This window comes from Tamandua tetradactyla, chromosome 3 (genome assembly GCF_023851605.1).
Source record: "Tamandua tetradactyla isolate mTamTet1 chromosome 3, mTamTet1.pri, whole genome shotgun sequence".
Taxonomy (NCBI): Eukaryota; Metazoa; Chordata; class Mammalia; order Pilosa; family Myrmecophagidae; genus Tamandua; species Tamandua tetradactyla.
This window is the reverse complement of record NC_135329.1, coordinates 57,066,308-57,080,852: the sequence shown is the minus strand read 5'-3', so window position 1 is coordinate 57,080,852 and position 14,545 is coordinate 57,066,308. Positions and strand designations below refer to the sequence as shown.

At 33.3% G+C, this 14,545-nt stretch overlaps 1 protein-coding gene across 3 annotated transcripts in view; it reads left to right on the top strand.

The window, feature by feature from the left end:
• NOL10 (nucleolar protein 10) overlaps positions 1 to 14,545 on the top strand; it is a 156,498-nt gene that overhangs the window by 104,704 nt on the left and 37,249 nt on the right. For all 3 annotated transcript variants that reach the window (XM_077153179.1, XM_077153181.1, XM_077153180.1), the window contains 4 exons: positions 3,743 to 3,869; positions 6,890 to 6,969; positions 7,196 to 7,294; positions 8,747 to 8,836. In XM_077153179.1, the coding sequence (XP_077009294.1) occupies positions 3,743 to 3,869; positions 6,890 to 6,969; positions 7,196 to 7,294; positions 8,747 to 8,836 (396 nt within the window). The remainder of the gene's footprint in view (positions 1 to 3,742; positions 3,870 to 6,889; positions 6,970 to 7,195; positions 7,295 to 8,746; positions 8,837 to 14,545) is intronic.

Here is a 14,545-nt window from a genome sequence, read left to right as displayed (position 1 = left end):
AGGGTTCATTTATCTTGTCATATGCTTCATGACGTCATTTCGTCTTACTGCTGCATGATATTTCATCATGTATGTATGTGTATATATATATATATACACACACACACACCACATTTTGTTTGTCTACTTGTCTATTGATGGGCTTTTGTATTGTTTCTCCTTTTTGGCAATTATGAATAATGCTGCTCTGAACATTGGTATGCATCAGTTAACTTTTAAAATGAATGAATGAAGTCAAAGAAATATGGAATCATCTTAGTCCTTTTATATAAGTATCACTATATTTTCAGTTTCGTTTTACTACCTATTTTTATAGGATATACAGTGCCGAACATAATAGGCACTCAATCAATATGTGATGAATGAAAATTGAGTTGAAATCTACCTCTTTACAGTTAAAGGTTCTAGTGTTGTTCCCAGAACTTAAAAATATATACTTAAATCCTTTTTCCATGTGATGCTCTCCTTTTCTTAAAAAATATTTTTATAGACAAATCTTCACATACATACAGTCTGTCTATACATGGTGTACAATCAGTGACTCACAATATCTGCACATAGTTGTGTAATCATCATTATGGTCATATTTTAGAACATTGGCATCTCCATGTGATGCTCTTACACTATTATTATTCTCTTTCCAACTATCATCCAAAACATTTATCCTAGTTCATATTATTGGCTATAATGTACTCTGAAAATTTTGTAAAATAATATTTTGGAAAGTTAAATGCATAAGCTTGGATATATTATATACTTCTGTTTCCACTAATATAAGTATAAATCAGTTAGTTTCCAATACATAAGTTCATTCGGGCTCAAAGTTATTTATTATCAGTTGATAAAGTTCTAACAGATGGTGTAATTAAGAATTTTCTCATTTACAAGAAATGTTTTATCTTTTAAATAATTTTTTGAAAACCCAAGATAATTCCTCTTTTGGTTGCTGCCTATTGATAATATTATTCATGTTAATAATAGAAAAAATGCAACTTTTTGTTATACCCAACATTATAAGTAAATGGGAAAAAGAATGACTTTAATACTGAATTAGTACATTTTGATTCTTTGTTTTCAATAATATTAATAGTACTCTGTTGTTATTGTTATTGTTATTTTAATCACCCTTGATCTGTTAAAACCATCCATCCGGGAGTTTTCAGTCTTTTTCTTTTCTTCCTCAGCATGTCTCTGGAATGTAGCATGGTGATTTAAAAAAAATGGAGTTGGGGAACCTCAACTCCCTATGAGTTTTAATATTCGTCCCCCTTCCCTACCCCTAGTTATTTTTGGCCACCATTAGAATTTATGTGAATTTCAAGTTTTAAAATTAAGCATAGGTAAATTAATATTTTAAAACCAGATCATGGTCATAAAGGCAGGTGATAATCTTGGGCATATGGCTTGTATTTTCATATACTTTAAAATTGGTTCTTCTGCCCGAATGGATTATAATAATCAGATCCTTAACTGCATTTGAGTTGAGGGCTTTCTAATAGCATGTTGATAGATTTCAGTTAGATTGGTTGATGTGGATATCATTAAAGTTGCTAAGGGACTCCCAGTAACCTTTTGTAGCAATTTGAGGATTCAGTTTTAGTTCTGTACTTCTACTGACTTTTATTCTTATAAATAAAAGTTGAAGGTCATTTTTCAGGCAGTAAAAATTTAAAACAGGATAACCTTCACCAATATTTTGAAACAAAACTCTTTTAGGTTCATAAAAATATAGGTAAATAAGCAATTCTGGCCGAAGTAATAGAATATAACCATATAACAACAGTACAAAAAACATGAAAGGTTTTGATGGAGTAGTAATAATAATCCAGCAGTATTTAAGAAGATGTTTTATTCAAGTTGTAAATTTAGGAACTAAAATATATATGTATGTATATTTATTTTGCATGGGCAGGCACCAGGAATAGAACCTGGGTCTCCAGCATGGCAGGCACCACCTGGAAATAAAATATTTTTAAGGATTAGTTTACATATGTGTTGTCGCTATGAAGACATCAAGGAAATTTACCTGTTAATTAATATTGTCTATCAGAGAACTGTGGCATGTCGGTTAATCTCTCTTTTTTGCTTAAGTTGACCACCATTTTTTGCAACTTAATAGTAGGCTTTTGATCAAACCCTAGTGTGGATAAAACCTACAATTAATACCAGTGTAAACCAGTAATTTCAAATTTGTTATCCTGCTAATGTTTTTTTTCACTGAAAAGGAACTGGAGGGCTGATTAGTAAAGTCAGCTCAGTAGCTTTAATTTTGTTTTTGATGGAAATATTTCCTCCTATAAAATTTAATGGCCATAAATCTGATTGCAGAGATTATTTACTATAGCTGGACTTGTCTCCTGAGAGGCAATTTAAAACAATTCCATTAGAATCTAGGTAGCTAATCAGAAAGAATGTTGTGGAACATTATAAAACATTTTAAAAAAGGTCTATATTACAAGTAAATTCAGGTCTGTTCTGTTATTTTTGGTATTCCCTCCTATTCTGCAGCCCTCCCACCCCACCCCACCCATAAAAGTCAATAAAAAGTACAATATTTTCTTAGTCTTTGAAGCCTATGTTTATGACTGATTTGAAGGTGAAACTACTTTATTATGAAGTCCTTTGCATAATAATCAGTTCCCCTTGCATTGTGTGTTGGAGAAGCTGGAGGGGAGAGAAATCACCTTTCCAATCAGGCAAGATAATATAACTAAATTAGTATGGCCATACCCAACATTTTTTTAATTGAACTGTCCCATTGTTAAGATATATACCAGCGAAGGAAGAGGGTGTTAATAGGGGGGTTGTTTTTCTTTGTTATAACTCTCTTCCTTCTGTCTTCCCTTCTCCAAAAACTTTAAGCTAGATTTAGTAATTACCGCTATATATTTTTCTCCTGTGTAATTAATTACTACCAAAATAAACAGAACATATTCATTAAAAGTTCCGTTTTGTCAGTCTCTCTTCTGAAAGCTTCCAGCTGAAGGGAGGGTTTCACTAGCATATATCTTTTCCACTGAATGAGTGTTATTTCCTTTGGAATAAGCATTGACTTCAGTGGGTATGATAACATGTTGGAAAAGATTTGAATCAACAGCAAAGTAGTAAAAAGCTATTTTGTGGAAGTAGTTAAATTGCAAATTTAGTGTTCATCTTTCATTATTAGTCTATTTCTTTGTTCCCTGGCCTTTCAGCTGTACTATGTTGTGGTCCCAGCAATACATTTTAGTTTTAGGTCTGAAGAATTCTGTGTATAGACTTTTAAGTTTTGAGGAATTAAATGAAGTAGGCCATATAGGATTGAATGTAATTATCAAATAATTAGTTGAAAACCCTTAAAAGAAAGTATTTTTAGGCTTTTGTTTGATATGGGTGGCAAACTTTAAAAATTTTGTATACCAAATATGCTTTTGTAAATTCTGGTCCTGTTTGAAATAAGAAGGTGATGGATGTTAATTATTGTAAGTTACCTGAATTATTTATCTGTATTTTGAAAGTTTTAATGTAAGTCTATTCATTAGTATCTTTGTATTCCCATACAAGCCTACATACTTCCTACTTTGTTTATTCTCTTCCATTTTATATTTGTTCATCATACATACTATATTGCAATTATTTTTTAATACTGCTGATAGGAATAAGGATTTTTTTAAATCATATTTAAGGAAATGTTGTTGTAAAATAACTTTTAATCGACATCATGATAATAAACATATTTTAATCTCTTAATGAATGCCAACAGGTTTTGGGTCCTGCTCCCAGGTGGTGTTCCTTCTTGGACAATTTGACAGAAGAGTTGGAAGAGAATCCAGAAAGCACAGTTTACGATGATTATAAATTTGTCACCAAGAAAGACCTTGAAAATTTAGGTAAAAAAAAATTATGGTAAAAATGGTCATAAGATTATTTTGTTTGTACTCTTAAAGAATAGTTTATTTAGCATACTAGCTATGTGTAGAAGAAATGTCAAAGAAAAAAAAAGCGGTGATCTTTCACGTTTTATTTGAGTAGAATATGGTTTTGAATATACTTCAGAGACCACAAGTAAATAATTTCTAGCTCCCTTTAATATTTGGCTGTAGAAAACCTAACCAAAAGCTTAGAACCCATAGATTAGATCCTCAAATGTAGTAAAACATTAATAGTTACTTTAGGTCTAAAGGTCAAAACCAAGAAATGCCTCTCAATAATATCAAAACTTATAGAGTGCTAACTAAATGCTATACAATATTCTAAATGTAATTTATCTATAACTCATTTAGCCCTCACAGTCTTATGGGGAGTGTACTATTATGATTACACTTTATAGATGAGGAAACTGAGGCACAGAAAAAATCAACTTAACTTGCCAAAGATTTCAATGGTAGTAAATGAGAGAGAGTTGGGATTTAAACCTAGAGTCCCTATTCTTTACCTCGGCCATCCTGACCCTCAGAAGAGTATATTTATACCAGTGGCCTGGCAAAATCTAAGCAATTTAGTTGCCTTGGTTTAAAGTAGAAGTTGTATGTTAAAAGAAAATAGGAAAAAAAAATAGAATCATATAATAAATAAATAGACAGGTTCTTAAACTTTTGTTAAAATTTTTTATTACATGAGCAAGCACTGGGTATTGAACCCAGGTCTCCAGCATGGCAGGCGAGAACTCTGCCACTGAACTACTGTTGCCTGCCCTTAAACTTTTTTTTTTAACGAAACATTGCACTTTAATAGACTGAAAACCTAGAACATCACTGTAAAGATGTCAATCATTGTTGGCCTTCAGGAATGAATGGGTCAGCTTTACTGTGACTTCTCCAAAAGTGCTTTGCAGCACCTAATGTACTGCTGGTTCACAGTCTCAAAGTTAGAATCATTCCCATAATAGAGATCTTCAATTAAAAGTTGTTTTTGTGGAGCATAGCTTGCAAGTAAGTAGGGCAAAAGCTTTGCTAAGTTCTTAATTTGATTACCTTTTCTATTCAAATCTCTCGGCTTGCTTTTATCCATACATAATGTTATGATAAAATGTGGCAAACTCTTCTTTGGTAGCCTGCCAGGCAATGTGATTTCATAGAAATATCATGTTACTTCATGAAATTTCTCCCTTAATACTCAGGAGGGTTCCTTACCTCATTTGTGGATGTTGGGGCACCATCTGTACTCCAATTATCTGAAATATTTTGATCAGTTAGAAGTTTTTCAAAACTGCTGCTGCAATGGGTGATTGACAACTTTTACCTAGACATCCAAACAGCATCGATTTGGCATGTTGCACTTCCATCTTCTCAGCTGCAAAGAGAGGCAGAGTCTGCCAAGCTTTCTAATTCACAGAAATATCTGTTGATGGTAGCCCATCTTTTTCATCAGTTTGTAGAAGTGGTAACATAATGTTTAAAAAGGCTCAGGCTTTCCCACTGGACCCTATTTACATTCTCAGGGAAAGGAAGTTGTTAAAAAAGGTGCTTAAACTTTATTTTTATGGGAGATGCTGCTGCTGACATATTTTCTGTTTAAAATTATTTTAGTGTGAAAAGTTTTTACTTGATTATCATTTATAACCTCACTGAAATAGGGATTATTCTGTGAGATAACTATGTGTTTAATATGGCTAATATTAATATGAGGAAACAAAAATTATTTTTGCTATCATTGGTATATGTACTTCATACTTGGTAATTAATCAGATCAACTATTTGAAGGAAAGATTGACTATAAATGCACATATGCTGTTATATAAATTCCTTGCTGTGCACTGGTACATTTCATTAAGGTTCAGATCTAATTTTTTAAGACTCTATGAGAAAGTCCAAATCCTCTAGTTTTATTAGCCTAATGAATTTGAGGAAAGTATTCTTCTAACCAAATCTTATGATTGCTTGTGAAACAATCCTAAATTTAAATTTTCGTATTTACTTTCTTTTATGATTTTCCCCAAGTGCCTGATTTTCCTGTCTTTATGGATGGGTGTTCATTTATAAAATTGGAAATCAGAGTTATGTTTTCCTTGGAAAGACAGTTTTATGCCAGATAAAGCTAATTTTTAGGTTGAGTATATCACACATGGTCTTATTTTATTACTATTTTTTTTTACATGGGCAGGCACTGGGAATGGAAATTGGGTCTCTGGCATGGCAGACAAGAACTCTGCCACTAAGCCACCGTTGCCCATCCTATGGTCTTATTTTGAAGATAAATATTCTCATAACTTTTTATGTGTAAGTATTTGTAGTTAGTAAATAATTTGTGAGATGAGTAGAGCATCCTCAGTTGACCACCAGCACCACTAGTTCTAAGCGTATTATTCTGCATTAAAACTAGGAAACCCTGTGAAGGATTAAGGCCGTGAACATGAACTTTTTGTTAGTCTGTACTGAAGCGTGTGTGTTTGTAATGTTTGTTAATGTGTATATGTGTGCTTATAGATGATAGTATAAATTTGCCAGCTCTCATTTCTTGGGAAGATGGACTTTTATGCCGTTGTTGTTGCAACAGTGTACTTTGTTTTTGGAAATGATGGCAGATGATAGTGTTTTCCCTTCACCACCACTACTTGGGAGTGTGAAAGTTGGCAACCTAGTGTCGATCCCCCAAATTATTTTTTAAGTTGAGCTGGTTCATGGAATCCGGAAATCTGAGAACCACTAGTATAAGAAGCCCTTCTTTACCAATCTTTCATGGTTCATTAAGACCTTCTCATCATTTGTATGGTTAGTCTTTACATTTAATGTAAGTAAGGGTGCTATTGTGAAGTGGATTTAAAACTCACTCTGTAGTTGATTGAAGATTAGTAATTCCATTCCTTAAACTTTTACTCAAAAGTGAAATATTTTAACCAAATTGTTGTCTAAGAAAAACTTTAATTTATCGAGATTTCATACGGACCTGTCTTCTGATTATTATTTCCTAGGGCTCACACATCTCATTGGATCACCTTTTCTCAGGGCGTATATGCATGGGTTTTTCATGGATATAAGACTCTATCACAAGGTAAATACAAAATTACAGTTATTTAGGTGACAAAATTGCATTTGGTTTTTTGTGATTATTTTAGGTAACTTCTCTATATAGCAATATCTTCTCTACTTGTTTGCAATTTCATAATACATAAGATTTTTAAGATGTTTGTTCTTTAATATAATAGACTTGGTATTTATGAAATATGTCGTTAAATATGATTCTTTTATTTTAACGTTTTTTTTTTCATTTTGAAAAGGTGAAATTGATGGTAAATCCATTTGCTTATGAAGAATATAGGAAAGATAAAATTCGACAGAAAATAGAAGAAACACGTGCACAGAGAGTGCAATTAAAGGTAAATTGTGTTCACTGAATTTACCAGCAAAAGTACTTAATTTTCATTTTGTATAGTATTGTACTAATCTGCCATCCTTTTCTTAGTTTTCCATCCTTAATTCCTGTCTTTTATTAATATTTCTTGGTGTATTTTATTTCTTATGAGGATTTATTCTCTATGATTTTCTCATTACGAGCACTATGTTGTCAGAAATAATGCCAGATGAGCCGATACTCTCAGCTCTGTGAAGAAAATCTGATGCATTTTCAAATGAACTTTCAGTTTCTGTTGTATTGGGACTTTGCTAATATCTACTTCTCACTGACCTTTGGCTATATAATTGATTGTATCTAGTTGTATCTTGGGGAATCCAAGATCCAGTCAGGAACAGAAACTACACCAGTTATTTTCATATAAGGAATTGTTAACCAGGTATTGGAGAACTGAAAAGGCCAAAACACTGTGGTATTAATAAGAGAGGTAGTGACTACAGGTGGTAAACTATAGGCCTAGAGTGCAGGAAAGAAGGGGGCCCTATGGATGTAGGACCACAGGCTGGCGCAGAGCTCCTTGAGGCATAGTGAGACAGCAAACTGGAACCCACCACTGTTACTGGAAGTCCCCTGTTGCTGCTGGGGCAAAGAACTGTTGGTACCCCCATGCTGACCCAAACGGGAAAAAGCAAGCCCCATCCTTCCCAGTCTCTTCATTAGTTTGATTACCAAATGATACAAATATTTATAACAATATTGGTAAAAATATATTTATATTATTTCAGTACAGAAGATGAGTGACTGTTTTCTGACTTTACCTCAGTATTTTTTTCCTCTTTCTAATCTCTTTGTTAAAAGTTTTTAAGGGTGATGAATTTATATATTGGCAAGAGGAACCTGGGATATAGTAATACTTTTGCCCCAGCTATTTATAGTACTTTTTACTTAACTATACCATGAAACATAAAGTACTACGCTGAAAAGGATAATAAATAGCTTATAACTTTATCCAAAGAGCTTATCTGACAAGACTTACATCTAGACTTCCCTTTAGCAATTTGACATTGCAGGACCAGGAAAGAGTACAGCTGATCTTCAAGATCAAGCATTTTAGCAGTTCCCCGCATCTTCAGCCAGGGGCTACAATACTAGCCTTACGGCTTCTTGTGAATCACATGTGGGTCCTCGGCCACTATGGCTGATCTAGGCAAAATGTGACTTCTCCCAGTGTGATTTCTCAGTGTGCTGGAAAAGCCATGGATGTGGATGAGACTGCATTCTTTTAGTGAGGCCACTGTTTTTGCACCATTTAACCCGCCTGATAACATCACTTCTGTCCATATTATGTCCTATTCTGGGGATAATGAAATTTTAAAAATAAGCATGAGGTATCTTCTACTTGTGAAATTATACTCCATATAAAACTATTAACCTTTAAAACTAAAATGTAGGTATCTTAGTAATTTTTTTTTCCTAGAAATTACCAAAAGTTAACAAAGAGCTGGCACTTAAATTAATTGAGGAAGAGGAGGAGAAGAAGAAATCTACATGGAAAAAGAAAGTTAAGGTAAGATTTTTAGAAAGCAGAGAAAAATTGATAAATTGTTTCTCAATTTTCTTTATACTAACCTGTATCTTTTTAAAGTTTCTTTTTATTCTGAAAATACATGTAATTTTTTATCAGTACATATTAAGATAGTCTGTGCTGAGAATGGAAAGTTTATAATAGAAAAAAAGGCTATAAATAAAAAAGTCACCCATAAATTCTTCTACCCACAGAAAGACATTATTTGTATTTCAGTGAATTCCCTTCTTTTTTGTTTCTTAAAATTATAAACTATGGCAAGATCATTTTGTATATATAAAATATTTATCCTGATTCTGTAAATTAACATAGTTTCCCATCTTGTTAAAAATTGTTTGTGAATGTTTTTAATGACTACATATTCTATCTTATGATTGTACTATAATTTGCTTTTAATTTATTTAAGCTAATTGTTAGACCATCTCTTTATTGATAGATCATCACTAAGAGCTCTTCAGTGCCGTGATTTCTAAGTGGAGTCAAACTCACAACTCCCTCTTATTCTCTTATAATTCCTTATCTTCATTGCATTCCTCCTCCTTGCCTACTTTAATTATATTATTTAAAGACCACAGGAAATCTTAAACTTTTGGAAGCCTTCTTTAAGTATTTAAATATATGTCTTTGTATTCCCATTATTCATTACATGAATAGTATTCCAATGTTTAGAGAATTATCTAAACTTATTGCTTAAATTTCTGCCTTATGCTATGGCTATGCAACTACCTAATTACATTACTTTACATGAATGTATACATATATCTTAAATTGTTTAAAATGTACGTGCTTCCTGCTCGGTTGGCTTTTTCCTGAGAGTATTCTCATTCATCTTTAGCCAAGCCTGAGGATTGTTAGGGAGGTAACTTTGCAACTTCGCAATGTTGTTTTCAAAGCTAAATGGAAGTGATTTTTTTATTTACATGCCATAAGGGTTTAGTAAGAAGAAAGTTAAGCTAATTTAGACTGCAGATGTATACATCCTAAAAAACCTCCTTCTTCTTTTCTTTGGTAGAGTTTTGTTGGGAGAGTGGGCAGCCAGAAAAGATTTAAGATAGTCAGGTCTTGCTTTGCATAACAGCACTGGATAATGACCACGTTAGCTGAAGCCATATGGAGCAATCTTTTTTTTTTTCCAGAGCAATCTTAATGATCAATCAAAAAAATTATGATTGTTCCTTGCTTTTAAAATTTTTTTGTCAAAACATTTAAAACTTGCTTACAGTTTATTTTAAATATATATGGATATTAAAAAGTAGAAAAGCTAATATCCATTTAGTACACTGTAATTCAAAACATTAGAAAGTTTATGTAGAAAGCTTATCCATAGTCATTTGAATAGTTGCTTTCTTCTTCTTGTCAAATAATACAAAGCAAGCTTCTTTTCTTTGCCTTGGCAAATTGTTATACTCCTTTATAAGTTTGGATGGGCCTCCAACATCTTATCCTTTGCCCTTTCAATATTATGGAATCTTGACTTCCTTTAAGGTGAAGTTTTTTGCCAGCAACACTTTTCTGGAACATTTTCATCCTCTTTCTCAGTCATTTTCCTCATTTACGTTGATACGTTCTCCTTCACTAAGCTCCTCTGGCTGCCTATCCAGTGTATCTCAAAGGGCAGCAGTGTCTACATTGCCATGTCAGCTCTTACTTCTGTGACGCCGTTTGCAGTTGATGCAGTTTGTCTTTTTGTTGTTGCTGTTGCTGCACTTTCATTTTTGTTGGTCAATTCTTTCTTTTAGTTACCCATATTTGTAAAATGTCATGTGGGTTTTGCAATTGGGAGATAAGGAGGCAGCACAACTACATGATTTGCTGTCCTTGTGTGAATTGAGTACCACATGCATAGTGACTGATCACTGGCAAATTCTGAAAGAATAACATGGTTGTTCATGGTAATGATGTGCATCTATCATTTATGTAGTGATTTGTGTACTAAAGAGCTAACAGTGCTTTATATTTTGTGCAGTGACTTACAGTTACTATACCGTGGTACTGAAATTTGAACTGTGTTATTGGGAACTGGTGTTATTTAATTACACCACTAGAAGTATGCAAAGTGGAGGACTGCATGTATGTTATCTCCAGTTAAATCTGTATTTCATTGATATCTCATTTACTGCTATAGATCTCTTCTGTACAATTGAGATGGTATTTATTATTTCAGAAGCTATTTGTGTGTCATCCTGTAAAGAATCACCATGCTAAGTACAGTTTCTACAGCAAATGCAAGGAGGAAGAACCTAAGACAGTCTTATCTTCTTCCATCAAACAGCAGTTTCTCTCCAAAAGTGCTGCCTTTTTATCCATGTCTCCCGATGACAAAATTCTACTAGAATGTGAAGTATTTAAAATTTACTGCTAGTTCTATTGTTGATCTTAATGACCTTAATCAGGCCCTATTCCCAGAGTTCATTTTCTTTTCAGAGTATTTGTATATGGCTCTTTAAAAATCAGAGGCAGTTCTTAGAAAATGCGTGATGATCTAGTTTTATTAATGTTCAGACAAAGGCTTTAAAACTCATTCATGAATTAATGAAAGAATCCTTCTTTATAATTGTAAATAATATTTGAAAGGACTGTTAAATACATTAGTAGGTCATTAGTCTTGCCTTTGAACTCAGCCCATCTAAACCTCAAGAGTTTTAATAGCTCTGATATCTCCTGATTTGAAAGTCATTGTCTTGCAATTGTTTTCTGCTTTGGTTGCAACTGAAATTTGATAGAGGCAAAATATTTTCACAAATATTGCTACCACTAATAATATATAAAAGCATAATAAGATATTTCAGTTCCAATAGAGTTGATGTTGAACTCAAAATGGAATGAGACCCACCACATAACATCAGTAAGCATTATCTAGACAAACTTAGAAACTTGGTGGTATTAATTCTAATAACTAATTCATGTATTTTTTCAACAAATATGTCTTGAATTCCTAGTATTTCAAGAAACTTTGATACTACGAGCATCAGAAATCCATTTGATTTATAAGAGTTTGAGTTTTAGAGCCATTTTTCCTACAAGGGTCATTTTTAGCCCGTTACCCTTTACATCAAATGTTAAAATTATGAATATCAAATTAGAAGACTGGCTGAGGCTATTGCCTTAAGGTCTTCTTGACTTGTATGAATATACTTTTCTTGGATTCTGCAAGCAGCAGAATCCAAGAAAGTCAAGTTTTGCTATATGTGACATCTATCAGCTATGTGTGTTTTGTGGCTAGGATACTGTGGAAGTAATAATTCATTTCTCTAGGGAAATAGATCAAGCCAGTTGTAGCAACTAAAATGTTATTTTATTTTTATTGTGAAAAATAACATATATACAAAAAAGCAATAAATCTCAAAGCCCACCACAACAATTAGTTAATGGAACAGGTTTCAGAGTTTGGTATGGGTTACAGTTCCACAATTTTAGTTTCCTTCTGGCTGCTCCAAGACACTGGAGACTAAAAGAAATATCTATATAATGATTCAGGAGTCATACTCGTTTGTTAAATCCTATCTTCTCTTTTATAACTCCACCTTCTCCTTTGATCTTTTTTTTTCAATCATTTATTTTTTATTGATGTTTATTATGTATTCATGTACCATGTAATCATCCAAAGTGTACCATCAGTGGTTCACAATATCATATAGCTGTGCATTTATCATAATCAACTTTTTTTTCTTTTTTGTGGAAAATAACATATACACGAAAGCAATAAATTTTGAAGTACATCACAACAATTAGTTGTAGAACAGATTTCAGAGTTTAATATGGGTTACGATTCCACAATTAGGTTTTTACTTCTAGCTGCTCTAAGTTACTGGAGACTAAAAGAAATATCAATACAGTGATTCAACAGTCATACTAATTTGTTGAACCCTAACTTCTCGATATAACTCCACCATCACCTTTAATCTTTCTCCCACTCTTACGTGGCATTTGGGCTATACCAGTACATTTTGACTTTTTCGCATTGGAAGGGACTTCAATAATATGGGGTAGAGGGATGGAACTAGTTAATATTCTGGAGAATCTGACCCCTCTGCATTTTAGGACTTATCTGGTCCAGGAACCCATCTAAAGGTTTTAGGTTTTGGAGAGTTACCCTAGTGCATAGAACCTTTGTAGAATCTTATATAATACCCTAGGTGTTCTTTAGGATTGTCAGGAATAGTTTTGGTTGGGGTTTGGCAAGTTATGATAGGTAATGTCTAACTTCAGCAGTGTCTAACTGAAGCGTGTGTAAGAGTGACCTCCTGAGTAGCCTCTCAACTCTGATTGAACTCTCTCAGCCACTGGTACCTTACTTGTTGTACTTTTCTAAGATGTTATTTTTTTAAAAAGCTTTCTTGGTACCAACTTGAGATTGCTTTTTGCAACGTAGGGTGTTATTTTTTTTACTACAATTACTCAAACAAATTTTAAAAAATTTTTGTATTGTGAAATATATCATACATACCAAAAAAGCAATAAATTCTAAGGTACATTGTAACAAGTAGCTGTAGAACAGATTTTAGAGTTTGATATGGGTTATAGTTGCACAAATTTAGGTTTTTCTTCCTAGCTGCTCCAAGATAGTAAAGACTAAAAGAAATCAATATAATGATTCTGCTAGTCATACTCATTTGTTAATTCCTATCTTCCTTGTTATAACTCCTCCTTCTCCTTTGATCCTTCTCCCAGTCCTTAGGGGTATTTGAGTTATGCCCATTCTAACTTTTTCATATTGGAAAGGGGTATTGATAATATGGGATAGGGGGATGGAACTAATTCATGTTTTTGGAGAGACTGGCCCCTCTGGGTTTCAGGACTTATCTGATGGGCCTGGTAACCCACCTGGAGGTTGTCATTTCCTAGAAAGTAATCTTAGTGCATGAAACATTTATAGAATCTCAGATAGAGCTCTAGATATTCTTTAGGGTTAACAGGAATGGTTTTGGTTAGAATTTGGCAAACCGTGATAATTAACAATATCTAACTGAAGCCTGTGTAATCGTGGCCTCCAGAATAGCCTCTCAACTCTGTTTGAACTCTCTTAAGCACTGATACCTTATTTTGTTAAATTTCTTTTCCCCCTTTTGGTCAGGAAGGCATTATCAATCCTGCAGTGCTACATCTGAGAAACAAAAGAAGTCCTCTAGGAGTAACTCTTAGGCATAACTGTAGGTAGGCTTAGCTTCTCCGCTACAGAAATAAGCTTTATAAGAGCAAGCCTCAAGAACAAGGGCTTAACCTAGTGACTTGGCAGTCCCTAATATTTGTGACATATCAGGGGTTTCCCCAGTAGTAAAGCTTAATAGTTCGAAATTTTTTCTCTACTCCCTTGAGGGTCTTTGCCAATACTTTTAAATTATCTTTCCAGCATACTCTGGGATGTATCAGATATTATATTAAGCTATACAGAATTACAAGCCCTCATTCATATTCTGAGCTCCATGTGTTTGGGTTGTTTACATGAGCTATTCAGACAGGATGAATTAGATTATGTGCTACAGAAAATTTAGAATCCAGACAAAATAAACCTTTCATCCTTTGGTCTCAAAGAGTAGGTGAGGTTCTAAAAGGTATCTTTATCTGGATGCCTTAGTTTGGACATTTTTTATGGCGTTAGAACTATAAACTTGTAACTTAATAAATTCCCTTTATAAAAGCCAACACAGTTCTAGTATATTGCTCCTAGCCTCCGTTGCTTTCAGCCTCTTC